Here is a 12,124-nt window from a genome sequence, read left to right on the forward strand (position 1 = left end):
CTTGATCGCAGTATTTTTTATTTTTTTTTTTCATTTACATCAACTAGTGTTTAAAGTTTTGTTAATTAGTGTGAAACAAGCATTTGCCTTTTCACTTTAAATATATATATATTAATTACAACTCCGTCTTTTTCTTCCTTCCTTTAGGGCTTAGATTAGAATTAAAATCGTTGGTCTGCAGGCCTCCCCTTTCTTTCGCCAATATGCAACCCCCTCGATCTCCAACTAAACCACAACTTGACCGTTGATTGTTTGCACAATGTATGGATAAAATATTGTAGAAAACTTTAAAGTTGACATGAAACATTACATGCACACCATTATGCATTCAAGAATAATATAGGCTAAGGGGTAATTGAAGTATGTTCATAAAACAGTTTGATCACTCTAAAACTTATTTAGAAAAACCTACATCTTTTAGAATTCACTTAAAAGGTTGTATAAAATAGTTCAAATCTTATACAAATGAATCTAGGTATTAACTGTCTCCTGAAGACATCTTCCATATGAAGATGGTTCTCAAAGTCAAATTAAGACAGGGAAATATGCCTTAATCTTTTAAGAAGAGTCGTATTTGTAATTTGAACGTAAACCACTTAGTCAACATTATAGCTATTAGTATTTGGATGAAATAATTGATACGGATTATATAATATGATTACGATTTAAAGAGATTATAATATTTAACAATAAAAATATACTAAATAAAAAGATGGCATTTTCGGTAAATGGCATTGTGTAATTTGTGTATACGTATAGATATTTGGAATGAAAACATATATTGTTATATTTAGTATGTAGAGACAAAATAAAAATAAGATGTAAATGTATATAATTTGTTTCATTCCTACAAGTATACGAGTAACAAATCATCTAATGAAAATTTGTCGCACGTTTTAGATTATTAAAATTCGATAGGAAACCTAAACAAACGGCTAAACAACACCAAATACTTTTAATGGCTAATGGAATGACAAAATAATTTGTTTCATTCATATAAGTATATGAGTACCCATTTTCGTTATCTCATAATAATGTTTCCGACCTTTTTTTTTTGACATCTTACAACTTTATTTTTTGTTACGCTTAGAATTTTTTTTTACACGAGACACGCTTTTGTAATACCCAATGGGCAAATTGTACTAGTCAGTTACAAATCTCAAACATATAAATTCCAATAAATTTTTGAAATTTATATCCTAAATTATGGGTTAATTTCACCTTTATTTGTTATTCAAGTCTTCTTCAAAGTACAGTAAGCGTGATTAACATGTTGCAAAAAGTGAATACAAGTAGGAAAATTAATAGATTGCTTTTATCTCCGTATATCATGTTTTCTTGTTCTCAAACGTAAGACCACAAAGAGACATGCTATAATTAACTTAACTTTTCCTAGGCAAAGATTGTCCACTTATGTGAATCTTTACTTTAGCAAATTAAATATTTTACAATCAAATCATCAGTTATTTATTAGAAAGGATTAAATAGCAAATCCTTATTAATGTATTTTCCATTTTAACCCATATCCAACCTAAATTATTCCTAAGAGGACGGGAACTAAAGATTATTATTTAGTAATAGAATAGACCAAACCCAATGGTTATATTATACGAGACGTAATTCCAACCGAATTATTTTGATAATTGCGCATCATATTTATTACAAAGTTAAGAAGCGTAATTCCAACTGGTTTATTTTACACTCACCACTCTAAATCCTAGGACCAAATATAAGTAACAACAATGTAACATTATAACATACATATATATACATTACCTTCCTGTACACTATAAATATCCTCTCTTAAGGTTACGAGTCGGTCAGCACGTCATTGTCCTATACAGAGAAGACGTCGGCAGCCCCTCTTTTGGTCTCCATATGATGTGGTCCAGTTTGCTACAAAAGTCCTTGTAAAACTGTCATAATAAAATAGAACTTTAATTTATTTGCATTTTCTCCTAAAACTTTGTTTCAAAAATAATATTATAAGAGAATGATGCCTTGTGGTATTCAAGAGTATCTCCAGCAGCCTTCCTAACATCAACCATAAAAAGGAATGGCGCCACTTCATAGACCTTCATTAAAAAAGTTTTTAACATGTGTTTGGATCGGTAATCAATATGTGTGTGTGTGTATACCAACCTCCAAAACAACAGCAAATTGTCCAACCCGGTTCATGGATGCACCCTCCAGCCGAGTCTGCACAACATAGCAAGTTTACTTTATCTAGTGAGTTGAATAAGAATGGTTGTAAAACTCCCGACTAGGCGGCCAAGTACTCCCCGAATACTCCCCGCCTCGGCCGAGTACTCCTTAGGTATTTTCCGAGTAATCCCCGACTACTCCCGAGTACTCGCGACTCCCCAGTCGACCGCCTAGGACCGTCTAAAGACTTTTACAACCTTACAGACAACTAAAGGATAAGGGCTTTGGTTCTTGTAGTTACAAGAATGGTTTTTTAAGTGGTAAATTGCCCAAAAGAGTTCATATGTACCTTGTAGCCACGTGTAAAGACCTTGAAACCCAATAATTCTGCAGCCCTAGAAATCGCTGAAATAATATCTTTAGCTGGCTTGCGGGAAACAAAACGAGTTTGTCGTTTTACATGATCCTGTAACAGAAGAAGACCAAACAATTATACATAACCTTAAATGCCATGTTGGTATTTATGCATAAGTTACAAGCACATAATGCAAAGTTTTCGAAGTTACATTTAAGTCACACTAAAAATTACAAAGCATACCCCTCCACTTTAATTAAAACTACAACTATTTACGCATAAGTTACAAGCACATAATGCAAGTTGTATAAAGTTACATTTTAGCCCCCCTTAAAATTATAAAACATGCCCCTCCACTTTAATTAAACCTAACATTTAACCCTGGACTTTTACAAATGTTTTTTTCTTTTTGTTTTGGCAAATCATTGATTAACAAGTGTCCTATTTACAGGATTTTCCTGTTTGTTTGTTTGTTTTTTGATTTTTCGTTTATAACTTTTAACTTAAAATGTTTATATAAAATTCCGAATATACCGTTGCAACATGCTTATTTTTATCCATGTTTTGATGTAAGTTTCGTTTAAAACAGAGTTTGCTTGATAATGTACAAGTCGTCTACGCACTTATGCACACATCGTTGAGCTGTATACATAGTCGCAACGCAGGGGGTGAGTTCACATAAGGGTTTTGATTTTATTTTATGAAGTTTTGGGTACGCTAATTTTTTCGTAGTTTAGCTCGCCGTAACGCATGCGGATTTAATACTAGTTCACGTGCATTTACAAAGTAAAAGTCATTGATTTGGATATGTAACAGCAAATAGAAAGTGTAGAGATACCTGACGCCTATCAAACAAGGCAGATAAATTTAGTCCTTGAGAAAGGGTAATCATCTCAAATGCATTCATTGTTAAAGGAGCAACTTTCTCCTCGGATCGTTCCGTTACGTATTGATCCTATAAAGTCATGACCACCAAAAACTATATGTTTAATTGTTGAACAGTTTTAGATCTTAATACAAGATAGCGCATCAATGAGCTTGCGCTAATTGCAGTCTGCTTATTTAATCTATGAGTAAGATATTTAAAAAAAATACCAAAAAAGATAACAACCTCAATGTCATTTTAGATCTTAATGCAAGATAGCTCATGAATGAGGTTGAACTAATTGGAGTCTGCTAATTTAATCTATGAGTAAGATATTAAAAAAAATACCAAAAAAGATAACAACCTCAATGTCATCGAACACAGCACAGACATCATCCAAACTCACATCAGCTTCCTCTCCCTGCCTGGTTGATACATAGTTCATTTGGAACCACGGATGCTCCCTTATCCCGTCAATTGTAATACGCTGCATTAATAATATTTATGAAAACATGAAACAAACTTCATGTTCGCAATCCAAAATGACAGTAGATGGCTAAAAAAAGTCATAGTTAAAAACATGTGCTCACAGTTTCAGGGTTGGGATCCAGTATCTTGTCTAATAGTGACTTTGCACCAGAAGGAAACCAGAACGGATATGAGAACTCAGCAGCACTGACCTGCGCAGAGATAGGCATTTATCATTATATACTGCTGTTTTGCATGCTCAGGTTGTGCTTATTGCTTATCAGCGTTTCTTTTACAAAATAATAATGAATCTTCACCCAAATGATCTTACATGCATGTTTACAGAAGTCATCGACAAATGACAGCTAACCTTTCTATACAAAGTAGGAAGATCTGACTCCTCAAATGGAAGATATCCTGTCAATAGAACATAGAGGATGACTCCACATGACCAGATATCAGCAGCAGCACCATCATATCCACGCTTCTTTAAAACCTAAAACCATTGAAATTACCACAGAATCATCCTTAGAAATTTGATGCCAACAAACCAAAAGATAATTTCAAAGGCACTGCAAGAATATCAGACAATTTGAACTTCAACAAGCACGGTTAATTTCCCGGTTTCTTGATTTAACAGCGTTAAATTAAGAAACCAAATCTTTGAAATGTTGGACATGAGATACATGATATCTCATTTTAATTCCTAGACCAATGGGAGTTATGAGAAGGTTATCAACTAGACAACGATTCCCCTTTTAGTAGAATCTAAAGAAGGTTCTTATATTCCCGATATTATAAATAATAGCAAACTGAAGATGAAACAACAACAACCAACAACAACCATACCTAGTATAAATCCTACCAATAGCAAAACTGTTAGCAGGGTCTGGGGAGGGTGGGATGTAGGCAAACCGTACCTCCATCCCAAGGGATAGAGAGGTTGCTTCCAGAGAGACCCCCGGCTCAAAAACCATATGCATGAGATCAATAATAATAGTTGGATAATTTATATGGATAATTTATATAGCAAACTGAAGATGAAGCCACCACTAATCTTGGCCTGGTTCAACTTTATATGGATAATTTATCTCCATTAGGTATTTATTGCAGAAGTTGGACTAAGAAAAAGGAGGCATTATATCATTAAATGATCAATGGGATTTCTTCAAGTTGGCGTACCTCTGGTGCAATATAATTTGGGGTCCCACAAGTGGTGTATAGAAGCTCAACACCCTGCATAATAGTATTAATTAAAAACAAGAGAAACCAAGAAGACCGTTAGCAGACAAAAAAACATGCATACTTCATGTGGTAGTGCACTGAGCCCAAAATCAGAAACCTTAAGCCGTTCTCTAGAATCAAGGAGGAGATTTTCAGGCTATATATTACAAGAATACTGTTAGCATATGCAAATGAGCATTCTAAATGAATTCACGCACCTTAAATGATTCATTTATGTCTTAAAACTTCATTTCTCACCTTTAAATCCCTATGGTACACACCCTTTGAGTGACAATGTGCAACTGTGTCAATAAGCTGTTGAAAGTATCCTCTAGCTTCATTCTCTGAGAGCTTTTTCTTATGAACCTTGCGTGAAAAATAGGAAGAATAATGTAAGTGAGTATTGACATCTGTCACTGATCTATCATAAGTATTAAGTAAACCTTACAATTCTGTCAAAAAGCTCTCCTCCAGTGACAAACTCGAGTATTATATATATCTTTGTATGGCTCGACAAAACCTAACAGAAAGAAAGGCTTGGGTCAGTAAAAAATAATAATCAGCATAAAGTTGGTAAAAGTATATATCTTAAAGATTTCTAGTATACCTCATGAAGTCTCACGATATTGGGGTGTCTCACTATCTTCATTATTGATATCTCTCTTTTTATCTGCAAATCAAGTGATAAGCTGCTTATGAGGTATAAATAATTAAGATCTTTTAACTTATCATGATGATGATCAAAATTTGATACAAGCTAAAAGCCTAAAAAGCCATAATTCACCGAAAAAATCGAGAAATCCGAACCTGATCCACCATTTTATGCTTGAGAATTGTGGTTTTAGCCAGGACCTTGACAGCAACGGCCTCACCGGTCTCGGTATTCTTGGCAAACTTGACCTTTGCAAACGTGCCCTCACCAATCGTCCGGCCAATCTCATACTTGCCGACCTTCTTCGTCACTCTCTTCATCGCTTCTCCTCGAGACTCAAAACAGCATATAACACCCACAATTTCTCTAATCACTGATTGAAACAATTAAAAGGAAAAAAAAAAACAGCAAATCAACCATCAATTAGTTACAACAACTATTTGTGAAAATTACAACCACAAATGATCATTCTGATTCCTTTATAGCCAACAGTTTAGAACCACTTTACAGCTATTTATCGACATCAGAATCTAGACCTAACTGAATACTACTTTCGAGCATATAACCAATTACCTCTTCTGAATGGAATAATAAAAGCCAAATTACGATTTCAATGTCAAATTCGACCCAATTAATAATAAGAAGAAGAAGAAGAAGTAGGCAAAAACAAACATATATACAATTGAATGAATGTTACTAACAAGTGGCCGGAGCGGTGATCGGGTTCGTCGTCGATGGATACAACGAGTACGCAACCTTACAGCGGTTGTTAATTTATATGGGTGAGTAAATGTGGGCCAAATGAATAATAAGGACCAAAGTTAATAATAATAATAATAAGAATAATAAGAAGATGCGGTGTCGTGAGCCGTGTAACTATACACGTAAAACCTATCAAAACTACGTAGTTTTGATTAAAAAAAACTCTAAAAACATAAATCGATTACATAGAAAAGCACGTACCTGCTCTTTGCTCTCTGCCTCTCTCTTATGCTTCATTGCAAACCACAAACGATCGACGCTTAACAATTAACAAGGACGAAGACTGATGCAGTAGGCCACAAAACAATTAATCGTGCTCTTATAATCAATCAGGTTCTGATATATTATGATTGTATCTCCTATTTCTCTCTATTTACTTGATTAGATCAGCAAACCATGAACGATTGACAATTAACTAATCCACGCTCTGATTCTATCTTTCATTTATTGATTATCAGTATACATGTTTCAATATTTTTCTTTTATTGGTTCTGATTCTTTCTTTCACTTGTTGATTATCAGTTCACATGTTCCAATATTTTTCTTTTATTGATACATGACATCCACACCATAATGGATATAGTAACGGTTCAATCAGAGAATGAAGCTTTTCAAAGAAATCTTATCGAACATATTGATGCAAACGATTATTTGGTCACATAACGGTTGCGATACTGAAGTAGAGGAAACAGAAATCGTGGACTTGGATTCTGGGGTTGAGAAAGAAGTAACAAAATAAAGTAATTGGGTAGGTTTTTGATACTCCTGATGACGCATATGAATTCTATAACGGTTATGCGTTTTTACATGGTTTTGGAATACGCACACGTGTGACTCATAAAAATAAAACAACAAATGAGGCTTATCGAAGGAAATTTGTATGCAACAAAGAGGGTTTTAAAGATTTGAAGCGTGATGGTTTTGCAGGAGAAGCTAAGAAACGTCATAGGGATTTAAGGACCGGATGTGAAGCGTTTCTTCGTATTTCAAAAGGTAAAGATGGGAAATGGTCCGTTGATGCATTTAACAATGCACACAACCATGAACTAACTGTTAGTCCAGCAAAGGTAATGAAACACAGGTCTCATGGGAAGTTTCATCGCTCACTGGCTTGCAAATCTTTGATGTTGGAACTTGGTCAATCCGGGTTGAGAGCTAGTCAAATCAAGAAGGTCAAAAATACTATGAAAAATCCAAGTGAAAATGATGTTACATCAAAACAATGTTCTGATATCTTAGGTGAACAACGAAAAAAATACAAGGGTAAAGAGTTTTATGGTCTTATTAAACATTTCCAAGATAAATTACTAGAAGACCCCGACCTTTATTTTGTTGTGGATTTATTTAACGATGGGTCTCCTAGAAATATTTTTTTGGCAGATAGGAGATCAAGAGACTCATATATGAAGTTTGCGGACGTTGTTGTGTTTGATGTCACATATATGACCAACAAGTTTATGATGCCATTTGCTCCATTTGTCGGGGTGAACCATCACCGCCAGTCCATGCTTTTTGCTGGTGCGCTGTTGGAGAATGAGAAACAAGAGACTTTTGAATGGTTATTTCAAAATTTCTTAAAGTGCATGTTTGATAAGCATCTATTCGCAATAATTACTGATCAAGACAAAGCTATTGGAAATGCAATTAAAAGAGTTTTTCCAAAAACCCAACATCGTTTCTATTCATAGTATATAAAGAAACATCAGATTGAACATCTTCGAGCACTTATAGTTCGTTATAGTGACATTAAAGAGCCATACAAGCAGTGGATAAAGAGTAATACTGTTGAAGAATTTGAAAATCAATGGAAAATTTTATGTGGTGAATACCAATTTGAAAGTGGTAGTTGGATAACAGAGATGTATAATCAACGCAAGTATTGGGCTAAAGCATTCTTGAAAGATTGTTTTTTTGCTGGCATGACACCAAGAACTTAAAAAACTTCTGTTTTTTTACTTTGATGGTTTTTGCAAATGTTTCTTCATACTTGTTTATGATTCTCGCCACCCATCTCCATTAAGATAAAAGCACCACTTTTACTGCTCGGAATAGACACAGCCCTGCAAACACAAAAGATTTCATTATACATTATTACATTTAATATAACTAAACAACATCTTGCAGTTAGACATACACATAGTCTTCAAATTGACGTTAACAGCACAAAACTTTATATAATATGGGTTTTTGACCCGAACCGAACCCACACAAGAATGTAAAACCAATCAGTAGTTACTAGTTTCAATTTAAGTTAAAAAAGTGAAAAAGATATTGACTTTTGATTAAAACAGTGAAGTCAAAATTGATGGAAAACATGAATTCATTCATATATACAAAGACAAAAAAAAAGATTCCATGTAGATACAAAATAACATATTTTTAAGTCTTTAAACTTTCACAATCTGACAAGATTCATGTCAAAATTCTCTTTTAAACTCTCAAGTTTGACCATTAAAGTCAAATTATCCCCAATTTAAAGATTGTACACTTAGCTGTATTACAACCAGTGTTGTAAAATCATACCTATTCAGAGATTAATTGGTAACCAGCCTCAAACTGATGCAATTTAATTAAACCTAATCGGAACCATTAATCAGTACTTGGTCAAACTCTATCAAATCGATCCAAAACCGGGGATTAATTAAGCTTGTGATTTAAGAACGTAATTGGATTATCAATTTCAATAGGTAATACCAAAACCTAGCATAACCGAAAGAATCATACACACACAACAGAAAATATTATTACCTGTAGAGCCTTCAAAATTGAAATGGTTGGTTGGATCATCAATATTCGTCTTCAAAATTGATATTGTTAATCGTTGATCGTTTGTGGTTTGCAATGAAGCATAAGAGAGAGGCAGAGAGCAAAGAGCAGGTACATGCTTTTATGTGTAATTGATTTATGTTTTTAGGGTTTTTTTAATCAAAACTACGCAGTTTTGATAGGTTTTACGTGTATGGTTACACGGCTCACAGTACCGCATTCACTTTCCCCTAATAATAATTATAATATAATAATAGCAATTGGATTTTTTATACACACCGCTGGTATGTATAGAACACCGTTCCATGACCGATTGAGCTTTGCATTCTTAAAAGATAAGTAAAGGGTAATATTTAGACGAAACAAATAAATTTAAATGATTAGAAAACGTACCTAAACTGGCTGCTATGCATCCGCCTCATCCTTTACATCCGGACCCTCTACTGCCTCGACATGCACCTCCGGTACCTCCAATGGTGGAGGCTCGACCAGTGGCACCGAGACGTACGACAGAGCTCCCAACCTCGTAATGGGACGATCGTACGTCCCCCTTGGGCGTCCTCAAACTGCTAGACAAACATGTCCTGAGCACTCAAAGGTCTAGCCCGCACGGGGCAACCGTTGGGATCTTCAAATCAGCTAGCCGCGCACCCTGGCCCAAACTGATCGCAATTTGAGTCAAGTATGGGCCACCGAGCAACGATCCTCGCCCCTTCCTGCACGGGTATGTGGAGAAGTAGTTGGCGAAGGCGCGAACGAGGTTGTAGTATGTATGCATCAGGAGGCACCGTGAAAAAAAAAAGGTCTCAGAGGCTGCATTGATTAGCACCCTGCCAACGACCCTGTACTAACGAGGCAATCAGCCTGTGTAGGTACCTGTAAATTGGAATATAATATAATATAATATAAGGTCGTGACCGTGTGGATATATACTCTCCCATTATTATTAATAAAAATAAATCTAGAAGGGGTGAACCTGGGGTTTGTATTTCACTTTCACTACAAATTAAGAAGATAACACCCTCATGGATCCCATTAGTCTATTTATTTCACTTTCGGTACACTGTAATAACTAAATGTAATAGTTGTAGTGTTGTGTAGATGATATTTTGGACTCCACTATTATTAAATATTGATTTTTATAATAAATAAAAATAACATTAAATAAATCATATCATCATCGTACTCAGTATATCCCACCAATAGCAATGCTATGGTAGGGTCTGAGGAGGGTAAGATGTAGACAGCCTTACCTCTATCCCATAGGGATAGAGAGGCTGCTTCCGGTGAGACCCACGGCTCGATAATAGTTTTGCATCAAGCCTTGGACATAAGGCACATAGCACTCAATCATCGGGACACCGGCTGATCGGTGCATGTGCCCTTGTCTTTCGGCTATCAACGCCACCACATGATGCCTGATTAACCTTCCGCCACTTTTAACGTTATTTTCACGAGATTAGTAAAATAACGTCAAAATTAGTGCAATTTTACTTTTGCCCACCCGAGGGTTCACACATATATACATTATATGCGCGCACCGCAAGCAGGGCGTATAACATTAAATAAATAATAATGTAAAATCAATAATATACAATCACCCAGTTAACTCACATAGTAGGAGCTGGGACATGCCTACTTGACCTGATTCTTATATACTCAGTTTATTCTTATGGACTCGTTTATTATAATACTATTATTATATTTTACAAATTATATTAATATTTTATACCATGTTAAACAAAATCCTGACCAAGATTAATGAAGTTTCAAATTTGGACATGCCTATGATATTAAACAACCTTAAAGACAGTACAACACACCTGAGAAGTTAGTTAAAAAGATGGACACACAATACTACTTCACATACAACTCCATCTATATAGTTGGCCTGCCATGTTGTTGATACATCGTTTTGCGTCTTGATACATCCGTTTTGCGTCTCAGTCTTTGTTTAATGTATTTGGGAATAGTTTAATGTATTAGGGGTATTTTGGTAATTAATGTACTGACTCATTCGTTAGGGAATGCTAAGGAATGAGTCATGCTTGTTTCGTACCACATTCGTTAGTGATGTTAACGAATGATGAATAATGTATTAGTCATTCGTTAAGGCTTGTATAACGAATGACTAGACGAATGGGAGGCTCATTTGTTAGGTGTGTCTAACGAACGAGACACGAATGGCCCATCATCTATATACATCCTGTAAACTATTTCTAAATTATGAGAGTTCGTATTATATTGATTTGCATCATTACTCTGCTGAAATTCTCTCTCAACACACGCAATACACACACTTAACGTATTCATTCCTAAACATAATCATATCAATGACTAGATCTTAATAAGACGAATCAATCGTGGATTCTAGATGTGTTGTGAAACACACTTATTTTCCGCACCTTTTATCCAAGTTTTTATATTATAGTTAATGTATTTTAACTTATTTTATCTAGGTTTTACCTAGTTTTATTTATCTTGTAGGCTACGGGTTAAAGAAAGAAAAACTGGACTTCGTGAGGAGCTATAAGGCATTGTACGCATACGATTTCAAGACAAAGCTCAAAGCCCAGCCCATTTACATCATGGATAAGCCCAAGTCTTACACTAATAATAATATAAAAAAATCAAACCCTAACCCACTCTAGACCAGTCCGATCGGGATTTTCAGCAGCCAAGGATAAGAGAAAAAGTTTTTTGCAAGCTAGGGTTCTTGAGTTATGGAGGCTAAGGAAGAAGAAGGAGGCAAGAAAAAGTGAGTAATCGGGGGATCAAGCGTATTCTTGAGAAAACGGTTGGTTCGAATCGTCGAGATTGGCCCGACAAGTTGGATGATGCGTTGTGGGCCTTCGGTACAGCCTACAAAACTCCGACCGGTTCCACA

The 12,124-nt window shown here is 35.2% G+C and overlaps 2 protein-coding genes across 2 annotated transcripts; one reads left to right on the forward strand and one right to left on the reverse strand.

The window, feature by feature from the left end:
• Positions 1–1,674: 1,674 nt before the first annotated feature.
• Positions 1,675–6,044, reverse strand: LOC143628223 (CBL-interacting serine/threonine-protein kinase 24-like). The gene is made up of 14 exons (XM_077097866.1): positions 5,865–6,044; positions 5,665–5,727; positions 5,506–5,577; positions 5,316–5,423; positions 5,140–5,214; positions 5,016–5,069; positions 4,204–4,329; positions 3,956–4,045; positions 3,730–3,852; positions 3,339–3,455; positions 2,495–2,611; positions 2,143–2,199; positions 2,001–2,075; positions 1,675–1,916 (listed from the first exon to the last, which is right to left on the reverse strand). The coding sequence occupies exons 1-14, from the start codon at positions 6,027–6,029 to the stop codon at positions 1,821–1,823; spliced, it is 1,338 nt and encodes a 445-aa protein (XP_076953981.1). The 5' UTR covers positions 6,030–6,044; the 3' UTR covers positions 1,675–1,820.
• A 1,000-nt stretch (positions 6,045–7,044) lies between these two features.
• Positions 7,045–8,159, forward strand: LOC143628204 (protein FAR1-RELATED SEQUENCE 7-like). Its single transcript, XM_077097850.1, has 2 exons — positions 7,045–7,125; positions 7,224–8,159. Exons 1-2 carry the CDS (start codon positions 7,045–7,047, stop codon positions 8,157–8,159), a joined length of 1,017 nt encoding a protein of 338 aa, XP_076953965.1.
• Positions 8,160–12,124: the final 3,965 nt, after the last annotated feature.

Source organism: Bidens hawaiensis, unplaced genomic scaffold (genome assembly GCF_021521415.1).
Source record: "Bidens hawaiensis isolate Kalapana, Puna unplaced genomic scaffold, B.hawaiensis_p1.1 tig00004839_1, whole genome shotgun sequence".
NCBI lineage: Eukaryota > Viridiplantae > Streptophyta > Magnoliopsida > Asterales > Asteraceae > Bidens > Bidens hawaiensis.

What these genes read in the sequence shown, in the direction of transcription:
- LOC143628204 (XM_077097850.1), top strand. Translation starts at nt 7,045, where the DNA reads ATGGATATAGTAACGGTTCAATCAGAGAATGAAGCTTTTCAAAGAAAT. An exon ending in TTGATGCAAACGATTATTTG is followed by an intron (nt 7,126 to 7,223) that starts GTCACATAACGG and finishes GTAATTGGGTAG; the next exon opens with GTTTTTGATACTCCTGATGA.
- LOC143628223 (XM_077097866.1), bottom strand. Translation starts at nt 6,029, where the DNA reads ATGAAGAGAGTGACGAAGAAGGTCGGCAAGTATGAGATTGGCCGGACG. An exon ending in AATTTGCTGTTGTTTTGGAG is followed by an intron (nt 2,076 to 2,142) that starts GTTGGTATACAC and finishes TTTTTAATGAAG; the next exon opens with GTCTATGAAGTGGCGCCATT. An exon ending in ATACTCTTGAATACCACAAG is followed by an intron (nt 1,917 to 2,000) that starts GCATCATTCTCT and finishes TTATTATGACAG; the next exon opens with TTTTACAAGGACTTTTGTAG.